The 14,998-nt window shown below is 36.8% G+C and overlaps 1 protein-coding gene across 7 annotated transcripts in view; it reads right to left on the minus strand.

Annotated features, from left to right (window-relative positions):
- Positions 1–14,998, minus strand: part of PDE11A (phosphodiesterase 11A) — a 466,258-nt gene that overhangs the window by 176,615 nt on the left and 274,645 nt on the right. For all 7 annotated transcript variants that reach the window (XM_079923541.1, XM_079923542.1, XM_079923540.1 and 4 more), the window contains 3 exons: positions 9,917–9,992; positions 7,484–7,551; positions 6,454–6,546 (listed from right to left, as the gene is read on the minus strand). In XM_079923541.1, the coding sequence (XP_079779667.1) occupies positions 6,454–6,546; positions 7,484–7,551; positions 9,917–9,992 (237 nt within the window). The remainder of the gene's footprint in view (positions 1–6,453; positions 6,547–7,483; positions 7,552–9,916; positions 9,993–14,998) is intronic.

Raw genomic sequence — 14,998 nt, forward strand, 5'->3', positions numbered from 1 at the left:
AGATACTGCAGGAACCAGATTGACTGAACCTGGCAAATGGCTGGATGTGGAAAGCCAAGGAGAAGAGAAGTTAATGATAAACCACTGTGAATGAAAACATCATACCAATATTCTATTAATAACATATATACATATTTTTTAATGGGGATTGTAACTGTTACATATGTTAAGTCTGAACTTTTGGACGTACATAAAAGAACTAAGAGTTAGTTGGAAATGAAAGTCTGAAGCTTCAAAGAGAGAGAAAGAGTGAACTAGGAATACATATTGGAGGTCATCTCAGTTAAAGCCAAATGAGTAGCTGCAGTTGCTCAGGGAAAGTGTGTACAGAGAGAAAATAGGAGCAAATGGGTCAGATGATTCAACCTTGAAGAATATTCAGAAGAGGGCTGAAGAGAGGAGATTTAAGAATGAAAGACCAGAGAAGAACAACCTAGGTATAGGGTCATAGAAGCCAAGGGAGGATGTAGCAGAAAACATGGAAAACAGGAAAATCTCTAGAGTTATGACTGATCTGCCTCCAAACAAAAAGATTTTTAAAAATACTTTGTGACCCTAATTATCTACAGCAGATATTATTGAGACAAAAGAAACAAAAACATATCTACTGGGACTTCCCTGGCAGTCCAGTGATTAAGATTCTGCGCTCCCAATGCAAGGGGTGCATGTTCGATCCCTGGTAGGGGAACTAAGATCCCGCATGGCCAAAATAAAAAAAAAAACCATATATACTTCCTCATTGCTACCTCAAGGAATGCCCCACAGAGCCAGTTTTGTAGAATTTGTGGAATTCATTTACAAAATTATAAACTGGAAATCACAGTTTTCATAGATATTTCAAGACTATGTCCTAAATTTGCAAAAACAGATGCTTACAGAAGCTGTTAGCAAGTCACAAAATGCTTCAGATACCATTAGGTATCAAGTTAGGTATGAAATTAGGTTCATTTATTCATAAATAAACTAATAAATCAAAAAATAATATAACTAAGCAAATATTTATTGAGTACCTACTATGTGTTGAGAACTATTCTAGGCACTGGAATAGAAACTGTTTCTCCTTTTACTAAAGAAAATGGAATATATTATAGATAGCTATAAAATTCTAGTAAATTACATGATGAGTCTTGTAATACTAAAATTGCTGCCCTGTTCCTTGTTTTTAAGGTTCATCTATCTTTGCTCTGGATCCTGGTCTCTCTTATGGCCATGAAATAAACCAGTCATTTACAGGTTAATTACCACGGTGGACTGGTTATTTTCTTTTCTGTGATCGGAGAAAATAGTCAACAGCATGAACAGATAAGAGAAGTTAAGAACTGAGAATGGGGACTGGGCATAGGTGTTCACTGATAACATTCCAGATGACTCCTCAAAGGAGAGGTGACAATGGAAGCCATCAGAAGGAGTCAAAGAGTAAACGGGTATTTAAAGCAAGGAGGAGATAGCACCCTTTAGCCTCACCTCATTTCATCTACTGTCTTCAACCTAATTCAACAAATATTTATAAAGAAAGTACTGATATCCAATACTGTGGTTGCTTTTTGTGAAAGAAAGACTTGGAGAAATTAACCCACAAATAGATCACTCTGTGCCAATGGTTCTCACCTTGCACTGTGCATCAGAATCACATGGACAACTTTTTGTAAATACATATGCTCAGTCTCTATTTCCAGAGATTTTGATTCAATCAGTTTAGAAAAGGGTGCAGGCATCAATATTTTTTAAAAGCACCCTGTTGATTCTAATGTGTGGGCTATGCTAGAATACCCCAAAAGCCCAATCAGCATGTCAACTGTGAGACTTTTCTTTGGGCAACAGAAAGCAGCAAGTGAAAAGTTGAAGCTCACACTATCGTTTAGTTGGTCTTTACTGGCTATTCAAAGAAGTTCAAGAAATTTGGCATGATTATTTTCTTAGTGCCTTTTTAAAAGCCATAATTTGATCATAAATTTATAAACCAGCTCAATAAGAGCCTGGAATTTTCACAGAGAACAGCTTCCAGAGTTTTTTTTTCTTTCTTTCTTTCTTTCTTTTTTTAAGTAACTTACGATGTAGTAGTGGCTACAATGGGGAACTAATTACTACATAATCATTTCAAGACAGCAATTAATTTGTGTTTCCTTTTTTTCTTTTCTCCAAAAGAAGTGTTTACATAATCCAACATATTGTCAGTAAAGAAGAATTTACAAGTGGGAACAATTCCATTTCTGCTGATGTGTTACATTTGGCTTTGTAATTGAGAACCTGGATCCATTGTACCTGCAAATAAACATGGGTCTTCCCAGGCCTGACACTTATCATTCAGACAATCATTGGATCATGGTCTGACAGTAACTTGGTCTGAAAAAAATCATTTTGATAGACAAAATAGGATGTTTAAATGAGACTCTGTCTGAGTTTATAGTTGAGACCAACAGGTATCACATTCTAAAGGGAGTGCTAAGGCCATCTAGGCCTTCTATGTAGGACTTGGAAAGAAGATGCCCCTGCTTCCAAGTTAAGGTGCTGGTTTCCCAACTCTGCACTGTGTAAAAAGGGTAACAGTTCATGAGAGCCCCATATTGAGGATTTCTTAGGGTTTCTTGAGAGTTCCTTCCAGAGAACCACTTGTAGGACCTACAGTGTATTTCCCCAGAGTATAGTGTGGGAACAGAGACTGGTACCTGATTCATGCCTAAAAATTCCAAAAGTTAGTGGGCAGGAGAAGAGAGCTGCTTTGCAGAAGACTTGCATTTCAATCTAATGGTTGAAGACATGTGAGTTTTCCCATGGACCAAATGGACCTATGAAAGATACCCAGGCTTAAAAGGACTTTGGCATGAAAGCAACCCAAGTGTCTATCAGTAGATGAATGAATGAACACAAGGTGGTATATACTTACGATAGAATATTAACCAGCCTTAAAAAGAAAATTCTGACACGTGCTACAACATGGATGAGTCTTAAAGACACTATGCTAAGTGAAATAAGCCAGTCACAAAAGGACAAGTACTGTTTGATTCTGCTCATATGAAGTATCTTGAGTAGTGAAATTCATAGACATAAAGTAGAATGGTGGTTGCCATGGGCTGCATGGAAGGAAGAATGAGGAGTTGGGGGTCAATGGGCACAGAGTTTCAGTTTGGGAAGATGAAAAAGTTCCGGCGATGTATGGTGGTGATGGTTGCACAACAATGTGAATGAACTGTATGCTTAAAAATAGTAAATTTTATGTTGTGTCTGTTTTACCACAATTAAAAAAAGAAACAAAAACAGACCCTGACCAAGAGAATTTCCTGGAAGAGTGAGATGATCCCCACAGAGGAAGGGTCTGGATGGGCCCCTGGAAGCCAGGGGCTGAGAGGAGATTATAACCCGTCAGTCAGGAGAGGCAAACCCACATCAGGGATGGCTATCAGGAGATTGCTAGCCCCGAGAGTCCTCTAAGAATTTATAAAAGCAACTCATGATAAAAAGAGAATGCTGATGTCTGATATAGAGGGCCCTGAAACCAACTTAGGACAGCATCAGTCTTGTAAGGCTTTGCCCTCTCATCCAACCTCCTTGTACCTGTCTTAGGGGAGGAAGTGAAGTGAGGAAGAGTCACAAAGCCCACTATGACCCTCTCCTGACCATAGGCTTCTAATCCTGGGCAAGGGGAAAAGCTCAGAGACTATTTAACACCTGAGTATGTCAGAAGAGCTGTGGAATCTACCAGACTTCACTCGAGTAGAGAAGATTGATTCAACAGAGTAGGTTTAAAGGAAGAGGGGTGACAAAGAATCAAATGGCATTCTGCTGGCATCCTAGAAGTCTAACTTCTTTAATCACCCAGTTAGAGAAAAATCTCTCCTTGGAGCTTAGAGGATTGCTCACGGAGAATCATCCGTTTCACTTCTCTCCTTCTTCCCCACCTTCAGGAAGCCAGACTGGTCTCTTAATCATCATCTAAGAAATACCCCAGGGAACACAATATCTGGGAAGAGGTCCCACACCCAAATAAATAAATAACAATTTTCTACTCATGGCTTATAAAGGGGGAAGGGAATACAGAGGTGCTGCTATGTGGCCAGCAAGACTGTCACTAAAATGACTGCCAGTTCCTCCATCACAGCCCTAGCTTTCCCCTTCTGCAATGTTGATGTGGCAGACCAAAATAATTATTTGTGGCTGCATGCATTCATTTATTCAATACACTTTTATTGAGTACCATTATATATAAAACACCAAAAGGAATAAAAGATAGCTAAGACATGAACATATGCTTTGATGGACATATGTTCTAGTGGAGGAAAACATACAGACTCACCATTAACTGTAATATAGGTCAAAGAGAGGAACAAATAACTATGAGATTAGAAGGTTTATAGAGAGAAGGTTACATTTAAATTAAGCTTTGAATGATGGGACAATTTTGAGGGAAGATGGCATAATTGGAACAGAATAACTAAAGTGGAGAGGATGTTAGAGCGAAGATCAGAGGGCAGAGAAGCAGGTGGCTGATTTGTAGACTATGAAGTAGTTGAGTTTGTAATTTGCATAGAATACTCTGAAAAGAGAAATGAGGGCCGGGGGCAGGAAGATAGTTTGGTATGAGATTTCCAAGGGCCTCAAAGGCCAGAAGTTTGTACTTTAATAGGTAATGGGGGAGTAATTTAAGGTCTATGAGTGGGTGAATGATGCAATCTAAAATGTGTTTAGAAAGAACAAATAGAAGGCTATTACAATTGCTCAGTCAAGAGGTAATGAAGCCCTTGAGTAGGATGGTTGCCGTGGCAACTGGAAAGGAGGAAAGGGATGGGAGAGGTTTTGGGGAGGTAGAATAAATGGGGCTTGGCTCCTGATTGCATATGCCCTTTCCACACCCTCTGTTTGACCTTCATTCCTTCCCTCTTTTGATCATAAAGGTGTATAATGTGTCCCTTAATACCCTGACTTATATTTCCTGGAAAATTTCTCATCAGTGTTAGGTAAGGCTTCATTTGCAGTATCTATGAAAGACTCCCCAAAGGACAATTCTTGATGTTCAAAATGAAGAAGTAATATTCTACATCTACATTCCTGCTTTAATTTCTCTGTATTCTAGACTTACAGGTAAAGTTTTACCCCTTTTATCCTAGGATCCTTACTGTCAGGAAATGTAAGCACACATTAGTACATTTCTCATGAAGCTCCTGCTGCTCATGCAAAATGGAAATCAGGATCATAAAAGTAAAGTTATTAAAAATGATAGTAAATTCCTTTCTTTGTTCCGTTAGTCAGCTTTAGGAGCATCTCTGTTCTCTAAGAGCCTCAGAGTATTAATTTTATATATTTAGGAACAAAAGAACTTAACGATATTCGTATTCACGTACAATATTTATAAATACATAATTCTAACGTACAGATCTATTCAGAAGTTAATGTATACCATAGTATAGGTAGATCTCATTCCAGAGTTTGAATTCAGTAGCTCTCAACATATCGTTTTTTGTCTTCATATAATTCTGAGATAAGAAATCCTTCCAGAGGAAATTCCCTGGTGGTCCAGTGTTTAGGACTCTGCGATTTCACTGCCGAGGGCCTGGGTTTGATCCTTGGCTGATCCCTGGTTGGGGAACTAGAATCCTACAAGCCGCGTGGTGTGGCCAAAAAAAGAAATCCTTCCAGATATTCTTGCATATGGATTCCTGGGCTAGGGACTGAGGTGATACCACCTGATTATTAGAGTCGAGAGTTTGGTATCTGGTGGGGCAGGGGTTGAGTGGAGGTGGGAGGGACAAAACCAAGATGGCAACACTTGAATTCTGACTGGGAACGCTACTTTTGACACTGGCACAAATAAAGCACACAGAACATACAAGGCCACACAAATAAGTCAGCTTCTGAAAAGTGAGATTGTCACAAGGCTCACAATTGGGCTGGAAATTTGGGAGTGTCAGTAATAATTTTTGTGTCTAAGGACAGAAGGTATCTGAGTTATACAAACAAGGGGGTGTACACTATGAACCCAAATGAACAATTCATGGGTGAGGAGACTGTGACTACATTAGCACAGGGAGGGGTGCATAATGACAGAATCAGTTTCCCCCATCTGAGTCACAGATCTTCATAGAGAGGTTTTTTTCTTATGGTAATAAAAGTTGTGAATTTCCAGAATATCTATACATATTCAAAATACATTCATAATACATTTTACATCCTGACAAATTCATTTTGGATCATCTCTTTTAATAATCCTAATATTTAAAATTTAACTGTACACCATACATGGCTGGGCTTCAAGGAATCTGTGAACTCCCTGAAATTATATGTAAAACTATGTGTGTATGTATATTTTTCTAGAGAGGGTCTCTAGCTTTCATCAAACTCAAACCTATAACTCTAAAATGATTAAGACCCAATGAATAGATAATTAAAAATTAAGGACCTTTTTCCCCTCATAAAATCAGGGCTTTTTAGCATAAATTCTGACATAAATATTGTACTTACATCAAGAGCCACAGATTGCTTGGCCCACGACTTCTTCACTTGATCATACATAATTGTATTGTTGATGCCAAGGCCACAAAAGATGACAAAAGCCTAGGAAAGAGAAAGCTCACTAACTGAAAATTGCAATAACTCATTGGCATAATCTAATATAAAAGCAGGCAGTCATCAGGAATGGGCCTTAAATATAATTTTATTGTATACAGAGGTAGGCCTTAGGGAAATATGTACATTAAAATTCTTAATTACTATTGTCATGTAACAACTTTATCGCTCACATTGCACATGAGAAAAATTATTAATTTAATGTCATTGTGAAGAAATGACTTTAAATACATTTAAAAACGTACAGTCCGTTTAAATGCATTCTTTATTTAGGTTGTGAACTGATTTTAGTAATTTCATCCCATTTAACCAACAGCCACCTCTTTCAGCAGCTAGGCTATAAAATATTTTGGTAAGGAAACCAAGTGAGTGTAAATGAGGTAAATGTTAAGGGGACAGAGGATTCAGATTTAGAACCAATTAGTAAAGAAGCCCTGATGTAGCCTCAACTGGAGAAAAAAAATCATGGGGTTTTCATGTTGGCTACTGGTACGAAGTCTACTAGGAAGCCTGTTCAAGGCTAACCTCTCTAGCTAGAGGGCAGACTGGAGTAAACGGAAGCTTGTAAATATAAGAAAGGTGATGGCAGTATGCCTGGCAGAGCTGGCTAGAAGTCTCATGACTGAACACACACAAACAAGACAAAGGTAAGACAACACTTTGGAGAGAAGAGCAAGGCAATTCAACTCTGTAAAAACAATCAATTAGGGTAAAAACATCTAATTCATGAAAGAAGAGAATCAAATCTTACCTAAACATTGATATATTCTTTAAATCTTCCTTTAAATTTCATCACACTGTCAAAGTATAATGATTAATAAATGTCAAATAATAATTATTTATACTTCCTAATGGGGGCAAGCTGTAACCAGGAGACTACTGATGACTCAGCTGTAACCCCTGGTTCACAAATTTATTTTCTTACCTCAAAAAGTCGTTGATCTGCGTCATCAAAAGGTTTCCCATCAAGTCTATTTAACACTTGAGCCACTCCTGTGAGAAGAGGTTGGGATATGTGGTCATTTTCGGTGCTGGACACCGTGTTCCTACAATACAGTAAGATGACTCTATCCTCCTTTAAGTGCACACACTCAGCTTAATCCCTGGTTACTCTCACACCTGCTGCCTCCGTGAGAGCAGATCTGAGGTGTACAGGGATGCAGTCTATTTTCCAGCTGTGATATCCAGACCAGGTCTCAGGGAAGCCTGGAGTTCTACCAGGCATCAATCAGATTCCCTAAAAATGGTTTTCAAGATGACTGTGCACAATAATTGATGTATCTGGCATACACATATATACACAATTACATACTTATACACATATACATACTTGAATATCTGTAACTGTATGTATATATAAACACATATATACATGCAATATATTAAAAAATTAATTATAAATTAAAAATATATAAAAATATAATGTACATAATTATATAAATATAAAAATTTTTAAATATACATAACTAAATTTTTTTTTCAATTCTCTGAAGCACAGCGCTTGAGTTCAGGCAGCACGGCATAGTGATTAAGAACATAGGCTCTGGAGTTAGACAGTCTTGGTTTGAATTTTCAACTCCACCATTAGTGGTGTTACCATGAGCATGTTACCTAACATTTTTAACACTGAATTTCCTCATCAGTAAAATGAGGATTAAAATGTTAACTGTCTCAGTGGGTTATGAAGATTAAATGAGATAACATTTGATTAATGTTTGGAAAGCATATTGTTCCACATGGAGAGAACATTCAAGAAATGTTAGGAATTATGATACAGTTAACTTTCAAAACAAGGTTAGTTTTGTTGCCTGCTCGCAATGGGGTTAAACTAGTTTTAACAAATTTAACTTGTGTGTGTCTTCTTTCCAAAGTTCATTTCCAGCATTATACCAGATGTTTGGGGCACGACTATCAAAGCACACAAGTCTAACTGGAAAAATTCAACAATCTTGAAAACCATTCCCTTGTATCCCTATTTAGTATAAACAAAAATGACTGTAATTCTAAAGCATGCTTGTTTTAAAACACCTAACTTCGCATCAGGGAGGTAAGTCGTCATATGCTAGAAGACATGTATAATAAAATACAAAGCTTTTAGTGTGTAACAGGCAAACTACAGTCTTAGTTTTGAAAGAATAACAGATGTTTACTGTTAGAAATGAAATGTAGGACTGCATGTGAGATTGCCATTGGACATCTACAGATAACGTATGGTGTTTCTTATGAAATTTCTCTTCTCTTTAAACTTAAATATTATATATTTTGGGAATTCCCTGGCGGTCCAGTAGTTAGGACTCCACGCTTCCAGTGCAGGGGGCAGGGGTTCTCTGGTCGGGGAACTAAGATCCCGCATGCTGCACAGCGTGGCCAAAAAAAAAAAAAACACCTTAAATATATTTAAAATTCTACCCATGATGTAATTCAATGCTTTGTACTAGGGGCTCAAATTCTCAAATCTTAGAATATACTTTATGTTCAATAATGTACTAGTATTTTCTGCAAATTAAGCAAACTGATGAAAAAATTCTCTTAGAATTCAAGTCTTAACAATATTTACAGAATACTGAATCCTTTGGTAAGTCCAATATCTTAGAGTTTAAGAGGCAACCTTAGGGTGAAGCAAAGAGAGGCAAATAGTTACATTAGTTACCAAATGTATTAGTTACCTTGTCTCTTAGAAAAATAACACATTTTCATTGTGTTTAAATAACTAATGTCTCCATCCTTCTTGACTTTAACAACTGGCCCCTTCTCGCCTAGACTTCTTTTTTAGGTTTGAGATTTTCTAACTGAATTTTCAAGGAAAGGAAAGAAGCAGGGAGGGAGAGAAAAATTGGAAACTGCTTTGGTCCACAATTCCCTTATTCAGGAATTGGACCTATTTTGGAACCATCCAGGCAGAAAGACACATGTACAGTATATGCCTAACAATGCACGTCCTTTCTTCCTTTGCATTTACTCCACGTGTAAAAGCATAGATGTACTAGGAGTTAAGAAGCCCGAGTTTTACTTGGGACTCTGCTACTAACTCACTTTGTGACCTTATGCAAGTCTTTTCTCTCTCTTTGGGCCTCAGTTTCCACAGAGTAAGATAAAAGAGTTCAGTTAGCTGCTTTCTGAAATCCCCTCCAACTTCGAAACGATTGGTTCTTATTTAAAGGAATAAATATTTGTTCATTGTCCTGATTAACACTGATTCATCAGGAGTCTTCACTTACGAGATTACACAGGAGTATGAGACATAAGTTGATGAGTCCTGGACATAAAAAGGGGAACATTTAAAAAAGAGATGGATGTATTTTAAAGTAAATTGTACTTCTTTATAAAAGAAGTTTGAACGACTTAGGTAATGTCTTACCAATTATTTGGTGGTTGCTATTCCAAATAGGTACACAGAGAACCGATCTTATGTGAAAACCAGATATCTGTTCAGCCTAGGATAAAAGAAATTAACTAAAATTAAATATTATCCACCCATTTCTGACATATAGCTTACCACTCTTCATAACAGATATTTAAAAATAACTTTTAAAAAGACATATTATAATCTAATTGTAATGCATATACTCACCTGTCTCTTTTCATTTAAAACATCACAATGCACATCCCAAGGAAATCATGCCCTAACCAAATATGAATCAACCAATGAACCCTACACCCACACTACCTCTCCCAATCCCTGCACCCACATAAAGCTGAATGTAAAACTATCTTGATCATGATCACACCACCAGACAAGAATCCTGGCAACTGTTTCTGCTCTGAGTATTTAAAGCATTTTAATTAAACCAGTGGTCAATATTTCTCTTTGAGCACATCTTTTAGTAAAAAAATTGAGTCTATAATGCTGTTATATGTGTATTTACTTTTTAAAAATTTATTGAAGTATAGTTGATTTACAATGTTGTGTTAATTTCTGCTGTCCAGCAAAGTGATTCAGTTATACATATGTATACCTCCTTTTTTTTAAGATTCTTTTCCATTCTGGTTTATCACAGGATACTGAATATAGTTCCCTGTGCTATACAGTAGGACCTTGTTGTTTATCCATGTATTTACTTTTAATATTCTATATTTCTAACATTACTGATTTATTACATATGTTGCAAAATCATATAAAAATAAAAGTCACGAAAGATAAGATAAGATAAGGGTTCAGCAATCTTTCTGTACCCTAACAGATTGTCAGGAGATGATATATATGAAATACAAAAGTATAATTATCAGCATCAGACAAATGTCATTCAGTAACAAGCTCCACTTAATATTAAAACCAATGATCCATATTTGAATTGCTAGATAAGAGCTACTAAAGACTGAAAGGGTGTTAGTGAATTGATATGACCTTGGTTTCTAGTGAGAAAGGTCAACCTGTCATCCCAATCCAATCAGAGAAAAAATAAAACATTGAGGTTCTAGATTATGGTTATTGGGATAAAAGATTTTTTTATTATTTTAAAACATTTACTGTAGGAGTTAAGAGCTACATATTTGTTGAAGTTGGAAGTTAATTTATACACCTAAATTTTATATTTGGATTTTTATATTTGGATTTTTTTTTTTGGTTTTCCTCTGAGGAATTAATTTTTCAGATATCTTCTACTCTTGATACCAGTATATTAGTTTGTTTTTTAAAGTAATTTTTTGATCTTTTCCTTGAAATCTTTCCCTATTCCTAGCTCATGAAGATATTCTCCTATTATTTCCCTAGAATCTTTATTGTTTTAACTGTTACTTTTAGATTTACAATCCAACTGAAAATAATTTTTGAGTATAGTGTGAGCTGAAAGTCAAGATTCTTTTTTTTTTTTTTTTCTTGGTGGATATCCAACTGGACCAGAACTAATTCTGTGGGGCAGGGGAAATGCCTCTCCCCACCACTATCTGGTACCACTTTTTTCATTAATCATGTGTCCATATATGTAAGGATCTGTTTCTGGACTCTGTTCTACTTCATTGATTTATGTGTCTACCCTTATACCAATACCATACTGCCATGAATAATAAAGTCTTATAATACATCTTGGTATCTGGTGGTGTAATTTCTCCAACTTTTTCCTTCTTTAAGATTGTCTTGACCATTGTTGGCCCTTAGCATTTCCATATTAATTTTAGAATCAACTTGAAGTACACACACACACACACACTTACACTGCTGAGATTTTTATTAGGATTCTACTGAATTTATCAGTCAATTTGGGAGAAATTTGGCATATTTACATCATTGAGTCTCTCAATCTATAATATCCCTCTATTTAGAGTTCTTAAAAATTTCTCTAAGCCAACTTTTATAGTTTCTATGCAGAAGTCTTACATATAATTTGTTATATTTGTACCTGGTGTTTTAAAAGTTCGTGTTATTATAAATGGTATTATTATTTTCTAATGCTTTTAATTGACATATAGAGACATAATTGATTTTTGTATATTGAACTTGGATCCATCAATCTTGCTAAATTCAATTATTAACTTTAATATCTGTAGTGCTTTAGATTTTCTAGGCATATTATCATGTCATCTTACTCTTCAATTCTATGCCTCTTAATATGTGATTTTAGATCATGTGATTTTTTTCTTTTTCCATTTGCTAAGAGCATAAATTACATCAATTGATTTTTGAGAATTCCAGAAAAAAACAAAAAAAGCCAAAAGCCTGGGCATAAATCATTCATCAATGCACTCTTTCATTATATATTTATTTACCACCTCCTATGCACCAGACACATTGCTGGGTATTAAGGATATAAAAATGAATTCAAACAGTTATTACCCTTGAGGAGCTCACAGTCTAGTCAAGACAGAAGTAGTTAAGATAAAATAAGTGTCCAAGTAAAGAACGTTCAGAATACCACAGAAAAGCCAGCAACTGACTGTGTTTAGAGAAATCTGTAGCAGTTTTAGCTCCTTAAAAAGTGGGTCTTCAAAGATGAGGGTGACAATGATGATAACAAGATAACATTTACTAGATGCTCACTTGATATCAGGCACCCTGTTCTGGACCTTCACATGCATTATTGCATATACTTACTCAAACAACCCTATGAAGTAGGTACTGTTAACATCTTCCCTTATCAGATAAGACCTAGAGAGACTGACTGCTTTGAAAGTGGAAAGACTGGTTCAAAGGAAGCCAATCACAAACACATCCATCAAAGTTATCTTCCAAAAGAACAAAGTGGTTTTCTTCCTCTCCCTAAGGAGAGAGTCTGAATAACAGCAATATCAGTGAGCACAAAGAGAAGGAAGTCAATATTAGAGAGGCCTGGGAGGTGTAATCTATAGACTTGGGCTGGCCTGAGTAGCACTAGGATGCTTGGGTGTGTTTTGTTTTGCTGAGGGTCATACACAATTGTCGGGCGGTCCCGCCCCAGCACTGAGCAGTAGGCACAATTGGCTCTGCCAGCTCTTGGGACAACTGTAGCCCCTGTCTAACCTCTCCTGGGAAATCTGAAGCAGCTGAGGGTAGAGGTCACAGTGCAAGAAGAAAGGGAACATGCACTGAGTGACAGAAACAAGGAGAGAGACAGCCTGAGAGGCTTAGTGGTGACAAAAATAAACCTCAGGCTCTTTGTCAGTGAAGTAAAAGATAATTTTGCTTACCAAAAAATTAGTGTAGTTTCCCAAAAGAATTTTTGTTGTAGGGAGGTAGGAGTATGTGTTCTCCCATCCCTACAAAAGATAATATTGAGGTTCCTGGTTTGAGGAAGGGCGGTGGAGCTCCTTGAGGTGGGAAACACAGGAAGTTTGAGGGAAATGATTCCAAATTCAAGCTGACACACATTACAATTGAGAGGGCAAGGGGAAGGGAGAGTGACGAAGGAGCCCCTCGTATTAACTGCGTGGGTAAAATCACCAAGAAAGAGCTTGTCCAATAAAAAGACAAGAAGGATGAAAAAATTGAATCTGAGGGGACACAATATTTAGGACTGGAAAAAGAAGGCAGGATGGAAAAGAACTCCAAAGCTCATATTCTTCAGCTCAGGCTTTATAGCATTCCTAATGTGTGAACACATTGCTAACAGCCTTTCTGGAAATAGATTTATTGACGTGTATCCAGAGTCTAAGAAGTACAAACACCCTTTGCCTTATCAATTTTATGTCTAGGAATTTATCCTATGGTAATTATCATAGCTATGCACAAAAGTTTACGTATAAAGGTATGAATCATAGCATTATTTATGATAATGATATATCAGAAATAACCTGAACATTCCACTGGAGGGAGTTGGTTAAGTAAATCATAGCACAGTAGAATATTATCCATCTAATTAAAATCATGCTATAGAAGAATATTTGTAAACAGGGAAAATTGTAATACATTAAGTGATAGTAGTGTGGGCATCTGTGGGTGTACAAACATATATTACATACATTGGAAAATCCTGGAAAAATTATAACCATAATAGTTGCCTTTGAATTGTTTGTCCATGGGGGTTTTTGTTTGTTTCTTTGCTTTTAAAATAAACTTTATTTTTTAAAAACAGTTTTAGGTTCATAACAAATGAGGCAAGTACAGAGAGTTCCCATATACCCTCTGCCCCAACACATGCACATCAACACCCCTCACTATCAACATCCCCCACTAGAGTGGTACATTTGTTGCAACTGATGAACCCACACTGATTCATCATTATCATTCAAAGTCCATGGTTTATACTAGGGTTCACTCTTGATGCTGTATGTTCTATGGTTTTAACAACTTTATAATGACATGTATCCACCATTACAGCATCACACAGAGTAGTTTCACTGCCCTCAAAATCTTCTGTACACCACCTATTCATCCATCCATCCCTCTGGCAACCACTGATCCTTTTTTCATCCAGCTCTATTGAGGTATAATTGACAAAACTGTAACATATTTAAAGTGTACAACATTATGATTTGATACATGTATACACTGTGAAAGAACTCTGCCTATGGGAGTTTTTTAAACTACTATTTCTATTTTCTAAATTTTAGATAATGAATTACTTGTACACAAGAGAAAAAGTTATTTTCTAAATAGAATTAGAGGGGAACAACAGTGTCAAATGTTGCACAATAGTCAAACAGGATAAGCGCTGAAAATGGGCTATTGGATTTAGTAACACAGAAGGATAACTGAAGGCAAAGATAGTCAAGGGAAGAAGGAATGGGATCAGGAACAGAAGTAAAGTGGTTAGTTCTGGAGAAGAGGAAGGCCACACTGAGAGAGCAGAGCTAGAGTCTCGCACGGGCTGAGCCCAGGAGGAGGGGAGCGGCGACTGAGGATGTTGAGGGTATTTCTAAGCCATTCCCACTGTGGCTGAGGAAGGGAAGTGGGGCCAGCACTAACTGGCTATGAGCACAGGGAAGAGGGGGTGGTGACGATTAGCAAGCTTGATGAGCCCAACAAGGTGGGAGAGGGGAAGAAGGAAGGATGGCAGAGTATGATGAGAGTGAATTTTCCAATTTTAAG

This window comes from Stenella coeruleoalba (genome assembly GCF_951394435.1).
Source record: "Stenella coeruleoalba genome assembly, chromosome: 6".
NCBI classification, from domain to species: domain Eukaryota; kingdom Metazoa; phylum Chordata; class Mammalia; order Artiodactyla; family Delphinidae; genus Stenella; species Stenella coeruleoalba.